At 40.7% G+C, this 16099-nt stretch overlaps 2 protein-coding genes across 4 annotated transcripts; both read right to left on the bottom strand.

Annotated features, from left to right (window-relative positions):
- Nucleotides 1–2106: 2106 nt before the first annotated feature.
- Nucleotides 2107–7822, bottom strand: si:ch73-22a13.3 (inositol-trisphosphate 3-kinase A). Its single transcript, XM_035912848.2, has 7 exons — nt 6956–7822; nt 5631–5715; nt 4898–5111; nt 4197–4401; nt 4003–4104; nt 2465–2536; nt 2107–2355 (listed from the first exon to the last, which is right to left on the bottom strand). Exons 1-7 carry the CDS (start codon nt 7820–7822, stop codon nt 2107–2109), a joined length of 1794 nt encoding a protein of 597 aa, XP_035768741.2.
- A 2699-nt stretch (nt 7823–10521) lies between these two features.
- On the bottom strand, nt 10522–16092 carry LOC102776627 (seipin-like). 3 transcript variants are annotated; one of them, XM_006781306.2, is made up of 10 exons: nt 16004–16092; nt 14483–14738; nt 14328–14406; nt 13890–14033; nt 13744–13779; nt 13059–13193; nt 12811–12908; nt 11278–11401; nt 11108–11168; nt 10522–11010 (listed from the first exon to the last, which is right to left on the bottom strand). In XM_006781306.2, exons 2-10 carry the CDS (start codon nt 14731–14733, stop codon nt 10865–10867), a joined length of 1074 nt encoding a protein of 357 aa, XP_006781369.2. In that variant the 5' UTR covers nt 14734–14738; nt 16004–16092; the 3' UTR covers nt 10522–10864. The 3 variants fall into 3 exon arrangements, with proteins under 3 accessions (XP_006781369.2, XP_035767496.2, XP_006781370.2); XM_035911603.2 differs by lacking the exon at nt 13059–13193; XM_006781307.2 differs by lacking the exon at nt 13744–13779.
- Between the last annotated feature and the right edge of the window lie 7 nt (nt 16093–16099).

Genomic DNA, 16099 nt, shown 5'->3' with positions numbered 1-16099 from the left:
TCTGTTTTAGACTTGTCACATTTTAATGCCAAATCTGTTTTCAATAGATGGAGTCTTTAATTACTAAAACTATAAATTTTCATCTTGACAGTCTACAACCACTGAAATGCTAATTATGATGTCTTAATGTTGGGGGAATATTGTCTCTTGGGCCAGATATTTCTATTTTTCTAAACTTTTGAACACAAAAATGTACTTGAATTTAGCTGAAGTACATAAATCTATTTAAACCCTAACCCTAGCTCTGAGCCGTAACACTTTGCAGAAAAAAGGAATTTAAAAAGTAAAGTTAGTCTGATTATTTTGTTATCCTCTGACGGACAATGTCAGTGAGAAACAAAAACATATTGTTATAACCTAGAGTTCAGATCACCGATGATGTGTTAGACCTCACAGGGTTAATAATTGTAATTGTTTTACTGCTTACTTTTCAGTTATTATTATTTGCCTTACTTTAAATTAAACACTCAGCATTATGTTAACAATACTTCAGATTTGCACAAATCATATCTTTCGGCTGCTCCCTTTAGGGATTGCCACCGTGGATATCTGTCTCCATCTCACTCAACCCTTTGCGTCCTCATCTGTCACACCAACCCTCCTCCACTATCCCTCCTCTGCACATGTCCAAACCATGTCAGCCCTGCCTCTATAACTCTCTGATGTGCTCATTTCTAATCCTGTCCCTCCTTCAGCTCTGCCACCTCTAGCTGCACCTCCTGTATTTTTGTCAGTGCTAGTGTCTCACTCCCATCTTGTAAACCTTCCTTTTCACTCTCACCGTTCTCTTTGTGTCACAAATCACCCCTGATACTCTTCTCCACTCACTCCACGCTGCCTGGACTCTCTCCTCTCTTGTGCCCCATCTGTTGCTTTGGATGGTTGACCCGAGATATTTAAAAATCCACCTTCACCACCTCTGTTCCTTGCAGCTTCACTTTTAGACGTGTTTTCACCTCTCCATGCTCTCTTCGGCCTGCCTCCTTCTCTCACTTCAGATCATAATGTGTAAGAGGTCAGGCAGGAGTCCACAGAGACTCCTGCCTGACCTCATCAGTCCACCTGCCCATCACCACATCAAATAAGAAGGGGCTTAGAGACGATCCCTCCCCACCTTAAACTCATCCGTCACTTCAGCTGAACACTTCACCACTGCCTCATGCAGTGTAATACATATATATGCTTTTTGGCTGCACCAATCCATCTCACTGAAATATTTCACTCAACCTGCTTTTTGCAACGATCGAATGGATTTGACTGCCCTGAGATTTCAGCTGTTAAACTCTCACTGCCATTTAGCATTTTATTTATTTATCTACCTTTTTGCATATCACTTGGATGTCTGCAACTCATTGATCATTTTATATAAGATGATGATAATAGTGACATGGATATATAAAAACCCAACAGAAAGAAGCATTCTTATTTTAATTTTATATATATATATATATGTGAGGTTATTTATAGCCTATAAAACTGTGACAAACATTTCAGCTGCATCATGTGTAAGTAATCTAAATACAAACAATATAATAATACAATACAAACATTGTGGCTGTGTTTTCTTCATCAGTATAGCTTAATCTGTACTTAACCCATGTTTTTTACACATACTGTCTTAAAAAAAGACAGAGCACGAGGCTGTTCAGTCGATGTGCGCATAATGAGATACCTTAAATGAGCTTATGTTGCAACAAAGGTAAGCTGTTTTAGGTTATGCACCAACCAAATTAAAACAAACAAGACAGGAGCATTTGTAAACAGATCTCCAGCAGAGTCATTCCCAACCCATGCCTCTTCACTGGGCAAGCCCCTGATCTGTAGATGTTCCTTGGATTGTCCGTCTTTTGCGAATGAGAAAACAAAAAGGTCTTTGTAACATAGTCGTTTTAACTGTCAGAGTATGTACATACCAGATGCACAACCACATATCTATGGATTTTCGGTACACTGAAGTCCCTTTTTCCTCCTCCTTAGCCCCTGAAGACACAATCTCCATTAACAAATCAAGTCTCTTCCAGTGAATGAAACCACTCCGATGTAACACCAGTCGATTTGTCCATCTCATCCACTTACAATTGTGTAACGACTGTCAAAAATGCACATTCACGGGCTTATTTGCTCCTCCTCACAGCTCTCCTCCTGCTGCCAGGAGGCCACACTGATGGCCTGGGCTAAAGATGCGACGAGAGAGGACAGACCGATGAGGTAGCCGTCCTCCCTGCTACCCTCAGACCACGGGACGTTGTGTCGGAGCTCCTGCGAGTCAGGCAGAGGCGTCGTCTTTCCAAAGTCTATCATCCATACACTGGCCTTGCTGTGGTCGTGGACAAAGAGAAGCGAGCTGCCAATCACCTGATCGATTAAAAAACATAAAGGTATTGTAAGAGTGGCTATGATGAATTCATGTGTTTTTTTATTTATCGAACAATTGAACAAGATTCATCTCTACATGTAGACTAACCTCATGAGTTCTGAAAAATGGCGAATTCTTTAGTGCGTCACTCAGGGCCAGGAGTCTGGAGTGGTACGCTCTCTGAGAACACACATGGGTGGAGATGTTTAGCAACAGCAAATGGTGAAGCTATGATAACTAAAACGTTAAATGGGGTCTATTATGCTTTTCCTTGTTTTCACTGTTACAACAGTGGATGCTCATCTTAGACATGACCAAAGCTTTCAGATAACCAGGTCAGTGTATGTGCAGCCAATTTGGGCTGTAGGCTGCTCTAAGCACTCAGTGTCACTATCCCTGGGTCTCTTCACGGTTCTGAGTTTTTAGAGTTTTAGTTTCATTTTGGGTTCAAGTATGCTTTAGGTTTGAGTTGTTTCTCATTTTGCTTGAGTAGTTTGTGTGCCCGTTTACGAGATTTTCAAGTTTACTTATTTTGCGTTTTGACTTTTTATTAGAGTCCCAGTTCAGCTGGGTCTCCTCGCTGCCCCAAATACCCCTGTGTGACAATTGTTTCTGTCTCCTTGTCCTCGTGTGTTTTCCAAGTTTTATGTTTGTGTATTTTCAGTTATATTTTGGACTTTGTGGGGTTTTTTTTCCTTTTGTGGATTATCTGCCAACATCTTTAATAAACGGATCATTTTTAGCTCATTCCTGCCTGCATTTGGGCCCACATTTGACAAGTCATGATCAGTGTTGGTCAAGTTACTTGAAAAAAGTAATCAGTAACTAATTACTGATTACTTCCCCAAAAAAGTAATCCAGTTACTTTACTGATTACTTATTTTCAAAAGTAATTAATTACTTAGTTACTTAGTTACTTAGTTACTTTTTAAAAACACAATTTACAACCTGAATAGGTGATAAAGCGATAGATCTTTCAGCCCAATTCTACTTTTTCTGCATAATCCATCATATAAAATGTAATCAAATGGAAAAGTCTTTTTTCAAGTTTTTAAAACTTGTTTTATTAGTTTTAATCTTTTAACTTTATGCATCAAGCAAAAATTTAATTATATGCAACATTCTCTGACTGGAAGAAGCGTTACTGCCCATCTCTGGTCATGATGACACTTTTTCACTCTTATTTGTAAAAGAAAGACGATGCCTTTAATATGGTCACAGCTCTGCCAGAAAATGCAGGTCTGCTTTCTCCAAAAATTAAGAATGAGAGATGTGAATGAGCAGAAAATCCAAAAGTAATTTTACATTTTCTGATCATTTTGTAAAGTGGTTGGTGTTGGATTATTCTTTCAAAATAGTTTGGTCTGGTAAGTGTCTTTAGGTATACACTGCAAGAACTTTGCACTTCTCTACACTTTTCCCTACCACCCTGACAGGTCACAGCAGATGTAAGTCCTCACCAGGTCTCCACTTGAGGGTTTCTTTATCCTCACTTTTTCCACTTGCTTGCTCATTAAGGATTGCATTCATTATCAGTTTTGAAGTTGCCAGTTCTGTTTTCTGTTATCAAACAATCTTTTTCTTACTATGACATGATTTCAGGTGCGTTTTCTAAAGGACAAGTTTTACATGTTAGCAGAACTGACCAGAGTGTCCAGCTGGCTCCTGGTGAAGTAAAGCAGTGCCTCAGTGACCTGAGCTAAAGTCTGAATCTTTCTGAAGTCCCGCTGGATGCTACCATCCTCCATCTGACTCACAGAGACAGAAACAGATACTTTATCAGACGGATCGTTTTAATAAACATAAACAGTGCAGTTCCTTCCCTGGCCTTTACTCCTACCATAATGCCCTCTATCCTGAAGCCCAGCGTGGACGTAGAACTGATTGAATCCCTCCACTGAAGGTAGCGCCATTTGGTGACTCCCCTCTGTGCATGTTCCTCTGCTGACGGAGCAGAAGGGTCCATTTTCACCATCTTCTGGTACATGTCGCTTCGCAGAGGAGCTTTGACACGAGCTTTGACTAATTCATCCTCTTGGTAGGTTCTAGCAAAGAAAATGTAGATATTTAGTTTTGACAAAGGGGTCATTCAAACTTTGTAAACAAAAACACCAATATCAGACTGGAAGTAATGGTGTGATATACCACAGTGAGTGAAATTCAAGGGGAGGTTTAATTCCTGGCCGTGAGCAGAAAGTGTGATGTTTAGATGCTGAGGTTTCACTTGAAGGTAAGACTCAATTCATTCCTTGTGGACACAAAGACGTATCTGAACCATTCAAAACAACAAACTGGATGTTGAAGTTTTAATGTTTTGTCAGTTTTTTGGGATTCGATATAAAAATAACCTTCCGTGAGTAGATGTTAGTCATCATAGCAAGAACATGATATAAACAATTTATTCCCAAATACCCTTTCTATACATTAAAACCAGTGTAGCGTATTATTCATAAAATCTGAAATCTTTGAAGCCCTTCATGTAGCTGAATGTTAATATTCTGCAATCAAGACTTGATGAGTCACCTGTGAGGGACGCCTTACCTGACTCCCATCTTGCAGTCCATGATGACGGGCCTCTTCAGGCCACTTAGCAGATCCTCCAGGCGGATATAGCAGAGCTCCCCTCTTGTTACCAAGCCATGATACTGTGGGACAAAGGGTCTCAGCGGGTCTCTCATCAGGCAATCCAGGCAGTTTGCTTCCACTTCACTGTATAGTTTCAGCACCTCGCCTCCTTTACTGACCTGGAAGTTACCTGATCACATCAGCAAACATCAAGAAGAGATGAAATTATTGTTCCCATACAATCAATAAGGCAATAAGTGAAGGAAGCAGAGTGATGGGTACTGCCTAAGTTCAGCATAGTAAACTTTTTCAAGACTGACACCTCAGTAAAGGTAATACTGAGCTTCACTGTCTCCTGGTTTTAACCATCCACTGTTCAATGACTAGCCCACGTCCTAATAATCTTTTGAAACACAAACTAAAACAATGACTAAGTCCGTGAAGAGCTGAGATAATGTGCAGTCACATGGATATTTACATATGAGTCAATGTGAGTTAATGCCGGCAAGCAGTGGTGATGACATAGAGTACATCCGGTGGTGACTTCAGTTCATATTTACAAGTCAAAAATGTCCTCTTGGAAAGCTTTGCAATCATGTAGACATCAATGTGTTAGACAGCATCATAGCTAGCATCATTTGGAAATGTGTTCACGCTGATTTCTGAAAGCCTGCACGTGTCTGTGTGGAAGAAACTGTAACACACATGCCTTGATGTCCAGCCAGCTGGACCCAGGAGCTCTGCCGGCTCATAGACCAGTGCATCATGGTCAGGAAGGTTTTCCAGGAGCGGCACTGAGGCATAAAAAGAAAAGCATGTTACGTGAGAGGAGCATTCCTGTCTAGTAGTTATCCAACAACTATTATCTCTAAGGCCAGTTCAGGGTGTGGAGAATACCTTCCATTTCTTTGTTAATATGTAGGTTACCTATGTGTAAAGCACAAAGACAAACACCTGCAGGGAGTTTAGAGTGCCGAATTTACCTACAACAGGAATAGCAGCATGCATGCAAAAAGAAGCAGGGTAAGCCGGTTTGTTAGTGTGAAGGGCTAAACTTGCTTTGTCACAGTAGGAAAAACAGAGATGTTATTAATAAAATTAACAGAAACTGGTTTGTTTTAAGCCGTGGCAGCGTGGCGGCAAGTATGTGTGTTTTTACGCACGTTTGCAGCCGTGAAATGTCAAAACATTCACAGTGAAATCATAGCTATGGACGCACGTTGAACTTTAATTCTCTGTAATTTGGAAATGGTTCATTTGTACATTTCTTTTGACAAAAGCATAAAATGACTACGTAAAATTCTTTGATTTCCCACTTCGGGGAGCCATGTAGTCACGTGGCCTTAACAAACTCTGAAAAATGCAAACAGAACATTCCTCAGCAGTTACGATCTACTTTGTATATACACAAAACAGTCTCTAACAGACACAGAGGTAGCCAATGAAAAACCTAAACCCAAAAGCAGCTGAAGCTGAGCCAAGCATGTTCAGTAGTGCACTGTTACAAAATGACAGGCTTGCAGTTTGGAGGAAATGTCTCTATTACATCATTTTTAAGCTCTTCCAATCATACACACTTCCATATTAAACGTTACCATGCTGGTTTAAAATTTTTGTAAACTCTTCAGGCCTGCTACAGCCGACTGTCAGGTTTTTCTTTTAATGGTAATGCTTCATGCAGTCAACCAGCAAGTCTGACAATGCAAACACACTGTGTTTAGAGCGCGCTTCCTATCATCCTCCCTCTGTTCGCTCTTTACTCTCATATCTGCAGCAGCAGCAGCAGCCAGGCATGCAAACACCATTCAAATCTGACTTTGTCAAAGTCCTCTTTCAAGCCCATGCAAATCAGTAGGACCACAGGTGCACAGAACAGTTGAGAAACATGGTTTTACTTTACTTCCATGGAAAACCAGAGCAGCCAGACACACGAGCCAATGCTAGTGTATCAGCCAGGACCCCCCTCCCCCCAAAAATGAGAACATACTTTAAAGCTGCATCTGTGTATCATGTGTTGTTCTCAGATATCCTCACCTTCCTGAATGTCTTCCTCTTTGACCCAGCATCCTCTCCTTCACTGAAGACCTCGTCGCTCTCTGCGGAGGAAAGGTTGAGGGAAGAGGAGGAGGAGGTGGAAGAGTGCAGAAGCTTGGAGAGGATAGGATGTGGGGAGGACCACTGTTGTGTTGTGGACCCCTCTGTCACTCCTGGCAGTTCCTCCTCATCATTCCTTTTTGGGGTCTCCCTGCTGCTCTTTGGATCTCCTTCTACTGCTGAAATAGTCGATCTCCCATCTTCGTCTTCCTCCTCTTCTTTCCTCACTTTCTCAAAGCTGGAGTTTCTACCTCTCCAGTGTTTTCCCTCAGCATTTGCACATCCTTCATCATCGTCATCATCATCAAATTCCTCTTTTTTTTCAGTCTCCTCCACCCTTCTTTTCCCACTCCACCTTCCTCTCTCGCAGCTGTCTGCGTCGACCTCAAAGCTTCCCCCCGACCTCTCCTTCCTCCTAGGTTTCCATTTTGCCTTTAGCCAGTCCCTTGGAGATCTTGTAGTCAGCTCTTTGTTTTGTTCTGTGCTTTGAAGTTCTTCTGTTTTGTCTTCCTTCACATTTGTGGCGTTTGACTGGCAAGCCATGTCTGAATTGTCCTGATCATCCTCGTCCTCGTCCTCTCCCAGTCCACCTATGCACTGACTATAAGGGGGGAAGCTTTTTGTTGACTGGAGACTGGGTCTGGATCTTAATCTGACCATCCTGCAGCTGCTCGACGGCCTTTCACTGATCAACAGATGTTGATGCGTTTTATCCGATAAGGTGGAAAAACAGTCATTCTCTACAATTTGCTGATTCTCTATCTCCATCTTTATCCCCTCTGTGTGGTTGTCATCTGTAGTGTCCATCTTTGTGTCGGATGTGAGGCCAACATGTGCTTGTACGACAGCAAAATCTTTACAACAGATGCACAGTTTTGAACACGTTTGAGGAAATGCATTCAAAGAGTCTAAAAATCACTAGAACGACAACATTTTTTTTTTAAATGACAGAAATTGGAAAAAAAAAAAGAAGCAGCATTAAATGCTCACATGTATCTAACTTACCTAACCCGTGTCCTCCACCTGCAAGTTTTCAGTTACACAATGCTGTGTGCCTGTCAGTGAGCCACATCCCGTTCTCATTCTCTCTGCTGGTGCCAAATTTTGCATGCAGTGACGCTGTTAAGTTTCCAGAGCTTTATTCAGGGACAGCTGCTGGAATTTGGCCAAGAGTGCCACTGGCAAGAGGACATCCAGGAATACGGTGTCCTCCCTCCAATAATGAATGTGTTTTACAGTGTTTTATTTAAATAGTTACACAGCATTCGAGTGAATAAATGCAAAAAAAGTATTATTTATGTAATAAGAAAAAGATGCAAATTTTGCTTTGTTGTTTTTCAGAATTTCTTTTCACCATACAACAAAAGAAACAGCTCCACAGTCCAACGTTTCACAGCTTAATGAAAAGAGAAATTCTAGACAGTTATTATGTAGAATAAATTTCATGTATATTGTTATATTACTTTGAAATAAACCCATTGACTACTTTGTTAGGAAAGCCTCAACTGCTCATTTTCACAATTATCTAATCAGCCAATCACATAGCAACAACTCATTATGCACGGTAAGGCATGGTCAACACAACCTGCTGAAGTTCACACACTGGTGATTTCTGCTTCAGCATTTGCAAGTTATTATCAGAATTTGGCATAAACAACATGAAAGCATAAATCTATTATGCCTTGTAACAACAGTTCAGGGTGGTGTGTGGGGGATTTTTTCTTGGCACGTGTTGGGAAACTTAGTAACAACTGAGCATTACTTAAAATGCCACACCCTATAGAGTATTGTTGCTGACCATATTGACCCATTTGTGACCATAGTATACCCATCTTCTGATCATTGCTTCCAGCAGGACAGCACGCCGTATCACAAAGATCACCAGTGTTGGTCAAGTTGGTCGTAGCTACTCGGTGCTTGCTTGGAAGTTTAGGGGGTTTTTTTTCGCTGTAAAAAGAAGTTTTCTTCCCACGCACAGCAGACACTAATGTTTTTGTCTCTTTTTACGGAATCAAACTCAAAGTAAGGTCAGTACTTCCACGCTTTAAACGCTGCACGCTCATACTCTCTCCCGCACTCGATATAGTATCCATTGTTGATCTGCACACAGCTGTTGTCACGAACATCACACTCGCTTACCTCACTGTCATGAGACATTCTCGCAAGAAAATCACGGTTATAGTAACGCAGTAACGCAGCGTTCCTACGGGAAAGTAACGGTAATCTAATTACCGTTTTTGCAATAGTAATCCCTTACTTTACTCGTTACTTGAAAAAAGTAATCGGATTACAGTAACGCGTTACAAGTAACGCGTTACTGCCCATCTCTGAAGATCACATAATCTTAAGATAGTTTCTTGGACATAACAAATTCACTGTACTCAAATGGCCTCCACAGTGACTAAACCTCAATCCAATTAAGTATATTTGGGATGTGCTGGAACGGGAGATTTACAACTGTGTGATGCTAGCATGTCAGTAAAGAACAAAATCTCAGAAGGATGTGTACGATATCATGTTGGATTAAGGCAGTTCTGAAAAGAGATCCAATCTGGAACTAGCAAAGTGTAACCAATAAACTTTCCAATAAGTGCGTGTTGATGGGTGTAATTGTCCCAAGCTAAAGAGACACGGTGTGGTATTTTGTTGTTGTTTTTTTGCAACTATTGCTTAAAAGACTTGCAGTGGGGTAACCGTTTGGCTCACTGTGTTGAGCAAACAACCAATATTCTGAAAGGCTACTGCAGGAGCTGGGGTTTGAGTCTGTCTTGGGCCATTTCTGGCCCCCAGCCTCATGCTGCTGATGTTTCTGCTGTTTTATGTGTGGATTTAAAGAAGTTATCCGTTGAGTTGATCTGTGAAGTTTTTGTTTGTAAAATTTGAGCTCTGTTTTAAACGTACTTGTCCTCATACTCAGTTGTCCGCTGGAGTTTCCCCACATTGTTTCGATTCTGGTTAGAGCCAGTTTAGGCTGTTATGTGAAAGGAGTAGCAAACACCAGTGTATAAAAGCATCACTGATTTTGATTTTCACATTAAATAGTCCTCATTTCTTAGAACAAGAATCCTCAGTTTGAAAAAAAAGGTCTTTTTTTTAATGGTAATGCTTCATGCAGTCAACCAGCTAAATGAATTACTTGTATTTAAAACCCCTCCCAAAACCAAAAGCAGCTTTCAGCTGCACTGATGTATTTGGAAAAGATTTTATCTAAGTGTAAATTAACATAGAAATCTTGGATTAATATGCCACTGAAACACAGGGGTGATGGCTGTGTAGGTAACTTCTTTTTCTTCTTTCAGCCACATTCAGTTTCTACCTTTGGAGGTTGCCTCAGGGCATCATCTGCCTCCACCTCAAACTATCCCTCTGCACGCACCCATTCACTACATCCATAAACCTCCTCCTAGATGTTTCTCTTTTCTTCCTGCTTGGCACCAGTATATCCACTATTCCTCGTCTGCACATCTCCAAACCATCCCAACCCCTCTTACTTTGTATGATTGTCTGTATGATTAGTGTTAACCAGCAATTACAACATTTATGATCATTGTAATTATGTGTTATTTTATATCAGAGCAAATGTCTTTTTGTTTTGACTATAAAGACATTTGCAAGTGACTTATTTGTGGTGCCTATAAATACTCAAACAAATAAAACCATACATATTTTTTTCAGTCTAACATATTCCCAAGAAATGTTTTTCTCATAATGACAGGGTTTCTTTGCGGCTTTTATGTAAAATTGATTTTCTTCATCATTTTCAACCAGATATTGGCCTTAAATATTCATCTTTACATCACATTATCATGCTTGTTCTCTGCACATTTTCCTCCTCCTTTATCAGTTGCCTCAGGCTGCTTCTGTTTCGTTTATTTCTCCCTGACCAATTGTATCTCTGTCTTGCTGCTCTGTGCCATTTCCAATGTGAGAATGTGGTTCCTCCTGTCTCTCGTCTGTGGGGTTTTGATGGAAGGGACCCAGCATTTCTGCAGTGCCTGTCAAAGAATTTGTTCCAGCAGTCAAAGACAGTAAATCACACTCTTGAACTGATCCAGTTAGTTTAAACATGCATGAACATAAATAATAACGTACCTGCAGGGACAGCTCTTTCCTCCCCTTGCTGGTTGTTCTCCTCTGTCCAACTCATTCTGAACTGTAGGCAACAAGGAACTCAGTGACAGGTAAGCATGACCAGGAAGGAAAAATCTGATAATTCAAGTTTAGAGCCCTGTCTGTTGGCAGTCATGGGTCTCTCTTCTCACCCGCTGTGGTTTCGCTTGAAACAGCAGCCTCATGTAGCTGAAGATGAAGATGAAACCGAGGAAGGTGAAGTTGCTGGAGACGCCCACAATGGCTGATATGACGGGGAAGTTGTACAGCAAGTATCTGGTGAGGCAACGGGTAAAGAGAAAAAGTGTCCTGAATGTGTAGTGCAGACTAAACAAAGACCAAAACACAAAAAGCAACAGAAAAACGTCTCCTTACAGAAGCATAAACTGGGAATAAATACTAGGGAAATGTAGCACAGGACCTGGGATATGTTAGGGGGAAGTGAACTGAGGCTCTGACAAGGACAATGAGGCAGACAGCAACTACATAGGAAGCAACAACTCAAAGCAACAAACAAGGAACACAAACTTCCAAAATAAAGCAGGAAATAAGATAACTACATAGGGAAAATGCAGACACATAAATATGAGAGACAAAGAAGAGTGAAATGATGAAGCTACTTAGAAACTATAGGAGCAAAACTAAATACAAGAATACATGAAGTGAATATAAACATCAAACAAACCGGGGATCACAAAGAAGAAATAAATCAATACAACTTCAAAACTTCAAAGGTCCAAGAAACTCTGGGTAACCTGAGCCAGAACCATGCCAAAAAGTACTCAAACTGTCTGCCAGAGACACCTCTCAAAGACTTAGCAGTGATGCCTCTCAAAGTATGCATGTCTCTGAGTGTGGTCACTGGGACTGGGCCAAAGTCTACACAGTGTCGGGCCCTGGGGTCATTGATTTTGGCAGCTGATTAACAAAGATGAGGATCACTGCTACCTGAATTCAAGTTTTTCAGAGCCACTTCTGAGAAATGTGTGTCTCTTTCACGTCCACATCATATTTCTATTCCATTTATTGTGGCGTTATTGAGCTGAATGTAAGTTCTGCTTCATTCCTCATAAACCATGAGTGAAAGCAGAGCCACTGGTACCTTGGCTTATCATTGTTATATCTCTGTCAAGTAACCAACCCATGATTTTGAGGAAAATCTCACAAAATGCCATATTCTGACAGTTGGTCACAGGAAAAAAAACAAAACAAAAATTTATAATTCATAAATAATCAAACTTTGAAAAGTTCTAGCTGAAGCGCTCTGAGTCAGCTGGGTTTTTTTTTTTGGTACAATAACTTCAGTGTATTTAATGAGCCATTCAAAATTTTGCCTTCATACTACAAACATTTTCCTGGAAGAAAGCCCTCGAGGTACATATGAATGGATCGAAAACTTCTTTTATACACAGTATTTCTGTGCCAGAAATCGCAGCACGTGAAAGCTCTCCTTTTTGCCTACATTTCAGTACCAGGGTAATCTGGGTATGATTCCTTCTGGTCGAAGCAATTTTCTAAAATTGTGCTCCATATGATAGTTTGGATACATCACAGTCATCAAATAGCTTTAGACTGTGAAGAGAACCCTGCAATCTGAGTACACAGAGGGGCCTGGAGGAGGGTTAAACGTTACACATGTTCTTCTTTTTTCAAGCAAATGTGTGCATTATGTGGGTAATTCTCACCTAATGCCAGTGAAATGAGCATGAATGTAGAGGTCAGATGAATATATCTGCACCCTGCTGGACATGATCTCGATGACAGCCGTGACTGAGGGAGCATACTGAACAGAGAGGGAAAATAAACTTGTTAATTAGGTGTCAGTTAAATATTGACCTGCTGTTTCCATATTAACATGTGTTCCCCTGTATCCCTGTCCTGCTTATTGCTCCCTACTCCCTTTTTATCTGACATCTATATATGCAGGACTCACTGGGTTGTCTGTGAAGTCTGAGAAGAGCTCCACCTCCAGCACTTGTTTCTGCTCGGCTGCTCCGGTCAAAAAGGCCGGGAGGAACAGCAGCGTTCCCAGCGTCCTCAGCAGGTCTGAGCGGTATCGCAGTATGCTCTGACCACAACAGCACAGCACAATATCTTTCACTTACAGTGCACATGTTATTATCCAGACTCTGGGATGAATTCATTTTGCTCTTTTGTTACAAATGTGAAAAAAAAGGTCTTTAGTGATGAAATTTAAAGAAAGGATTACAGATGCAGGCTCAGACACTCATGAGTTTATACTACACCCATGAACCAATAGGCTGTTCATGGTGGTTGTGGATTAACTTACCAGGGTTTTTTGTAAATTAGACACATGCATCTAAAAAGTATGGAGATGTGTAAACAATTAAAACAAAACTCATATAATTTATTTCTGTTAAATTAAAAAAAAAAAAAAAAAGCTTTAGAGTTTGAGTACCGGTGCAGAATCAAACAGTCCATGTCACATATTCATCTTGTATTTCTAAGATGTCATGTCACATCTTTGTCCTGTCATCTCATTAACCTTAGCAGTGGGATGACCTGACACAGCGGAAGACCTGCCATAAGCAGCTCTAATCTGGCTCTGAGCAGGCTGTGTGATTAAAAGGGTTAGCATGCGTCAGCACTGTACTCACAAAGCGAGAGCTGGAGGCAGACAGCTGATGTTTTCCCTGAGAAACACACAGCAGTGCAGCAGTGAATCACTGGAGTAGCTGTTAAAAATACACTATATGATTGCATGTAGACGCGCTGGTGCTGAGTGAGTATGAGTGCAGCTTACAGAGCGAGCGGAGGAGGCCACTTGCTCTCCATCCTGAGAGAAACAGGTTGTTTTAATCATAAACATCCCCAGCTCCCGATTGGTTGGGGAATCCGGCATCTCCAGCTGCAAAGACATCCGATAGGGCTGGCCGAATGTCAGCGCCTCGATATATATTACAAAAAACATATGAGTATTCTTGGAATGCATATAAATATATACATATATATAATATGAATGAATGTCTATAGGGGAACAATTATGCTTATTTCCAGCCATTTATTTTTATTTTTAGAGTCTACTAGTGAGGCTTTGCATGATTCACTGTTTAAAATTAATTCACTGTCTGAAACAAGCCCTTTTTTGTTCCTCCCCACTCCGCTCCCCATTAAGGACCACTTTCTTCCTCTGAAGAAAAGCCTAATAAGTCCCCTGCATGGAGTAAACTGATGAACTTACATGTTTTTTATTTCTGATCAGAGAGATGTTGGCCATAGGGTAAGAGCACAAAAACGAAGCTGGAGATTCACAGTCTGTCCTGGAGATTAAAACATGAATAAATGAGAAAGAATGGACCACAGAAACAGAAGCTGGATGGGACTTGACATACACACCTGTAGTAGTAGTTCACAGGTGCAGAAAAAGTCGCCTGGGGCATGTAAGAGTAGTAGAAAGTCCCGTACAGAAATGCAGCGATCCACAGGATGAGGAAGACAAATGAGAACACAATTGAGAGCTGTACGAGTCTCTGCCGGGCCCGTGACATCGCAATGAATACAGCGTACTGGAGCTTCACCAGCATCCAACCAATAAGGACTGATGGTTCTGCATCGCCTTGTGAAAGCAAGTTGCTATGTCGCTCCATTAAATCTAAAAACCAAACAAGCAGTGAAGGTTAATAAAACACATCGATAAAGGTTATTTTATGGAAATAAGGACTCATATGGACTCAGCTAAAGCAGGTTAAGATCCACATTTGTGAGTCTGAAAATGTTTCAGTGTTATCTGAGACGTCATCTGCTTCACATTTTCCTGAAATATAGACACACATCAGTGTGGCTGGTGATGTTATGATGTTTTGGCACAAGCCTTCACATTCATGTTACCGAGATCTGCAAAACCGCTGAGTCCAATCACAGTCACATGCAGAGTTCTTTCATATCAGATGACTTCAAACGGTGTCAGCAGTCATCTGCCAGACTGATAATATTCAGCGGTGAATCAAAGTCTGATGGTACTTTTCTGTGTTCATAATTTCATCAGTTTTGATAAGATCTCCAAAACCACTGACTGACATGCAGCCCAAATCATGATAGAGCCTCCACTGTGATTTACAGATGGCTGTACACACTGTTTAGCCTAGTTCTTGTGTAATTTGGCATTCCTCAGCATGTTCCCAATATTTCCTTTCCTTAAAAATGTTTTTTTCTCTCAGATCCACTGTAGTTTTATTTTTTAGGAATGACATTTCTTCTTTTGTCCTCCAATTGTCCAGTTTCCTCACATTTTTAAGGAGACACTGCACACCATGACGAGATATGGCAAGCTTTTAGCTAACAGCTCTTTGAAAATCCCTTTGTTGTTGCAAAAACAATAAAAAAATAAAAGGAATGTCTATGGAACTGTTATCTTTGACATTTTTATAGATTCGACTAAAGAAATTGTATCAAAATATGTGTTTTTATGTAGGGTGTGCCTAAAAATATGATTTAAAGTAGTTCTTTGCTAAGCTGTCTCTTATGTGTTTTATGCTTGAATGATTTATATGTCGGCAGCTGGGATAGGCTCCAGCGCCCCCCGCGACCCTGAAAAGGATAAGCGGAAGCGAATGGATGGATGGATGGATTTATATGTCAGTGTTAAGTGGATCAATAAAAAAGTAATATTCCTCTGAAAATGGTCAGGTACAAAGACTGAACTGAAAAACTAAGAAAAACCTCCAGAAAAGAATGATTGGCTCCTTGGAAGTTCAATATAAATGAAGGGTAGCTCAAGAATTTTACACAACACTGTAAATCATAAAAGAAGAAGGGAGTTGAGACTTTCTCTTCACATCCTGATAAAGCATTCAAGAAAAAAGTGGGATCCCATACAACATACCTGCAACAGTTATCTGTCCTGCTATAAAAACTCACCTCTTGCTTGCGCTGGCTAATCGTGAGCAGTTAGGAAACGTCTTCTTCTTCCCCTGAAGTCCCCTCAGTGGAGGCTTGACACAGATTTTATGCAAT

Source organism: Neolamprologus brichardi, chromosome 2 (assembly GCF_056152115.1).
Source record: "Neolamprologus brichardi isolate AB-2024 chromosome 2, ASM5615211v1, whole genome shotgun sequence".
NCBI lineage: Eukaryota > Metazoa > Chordata > Actinopteri > Cichliformes > Cichlidae > Neolamprologus > Neolamprologus brichardi.
This window is presented reverse-complemented; position numbering and strand designations above follow the sequence as displayed.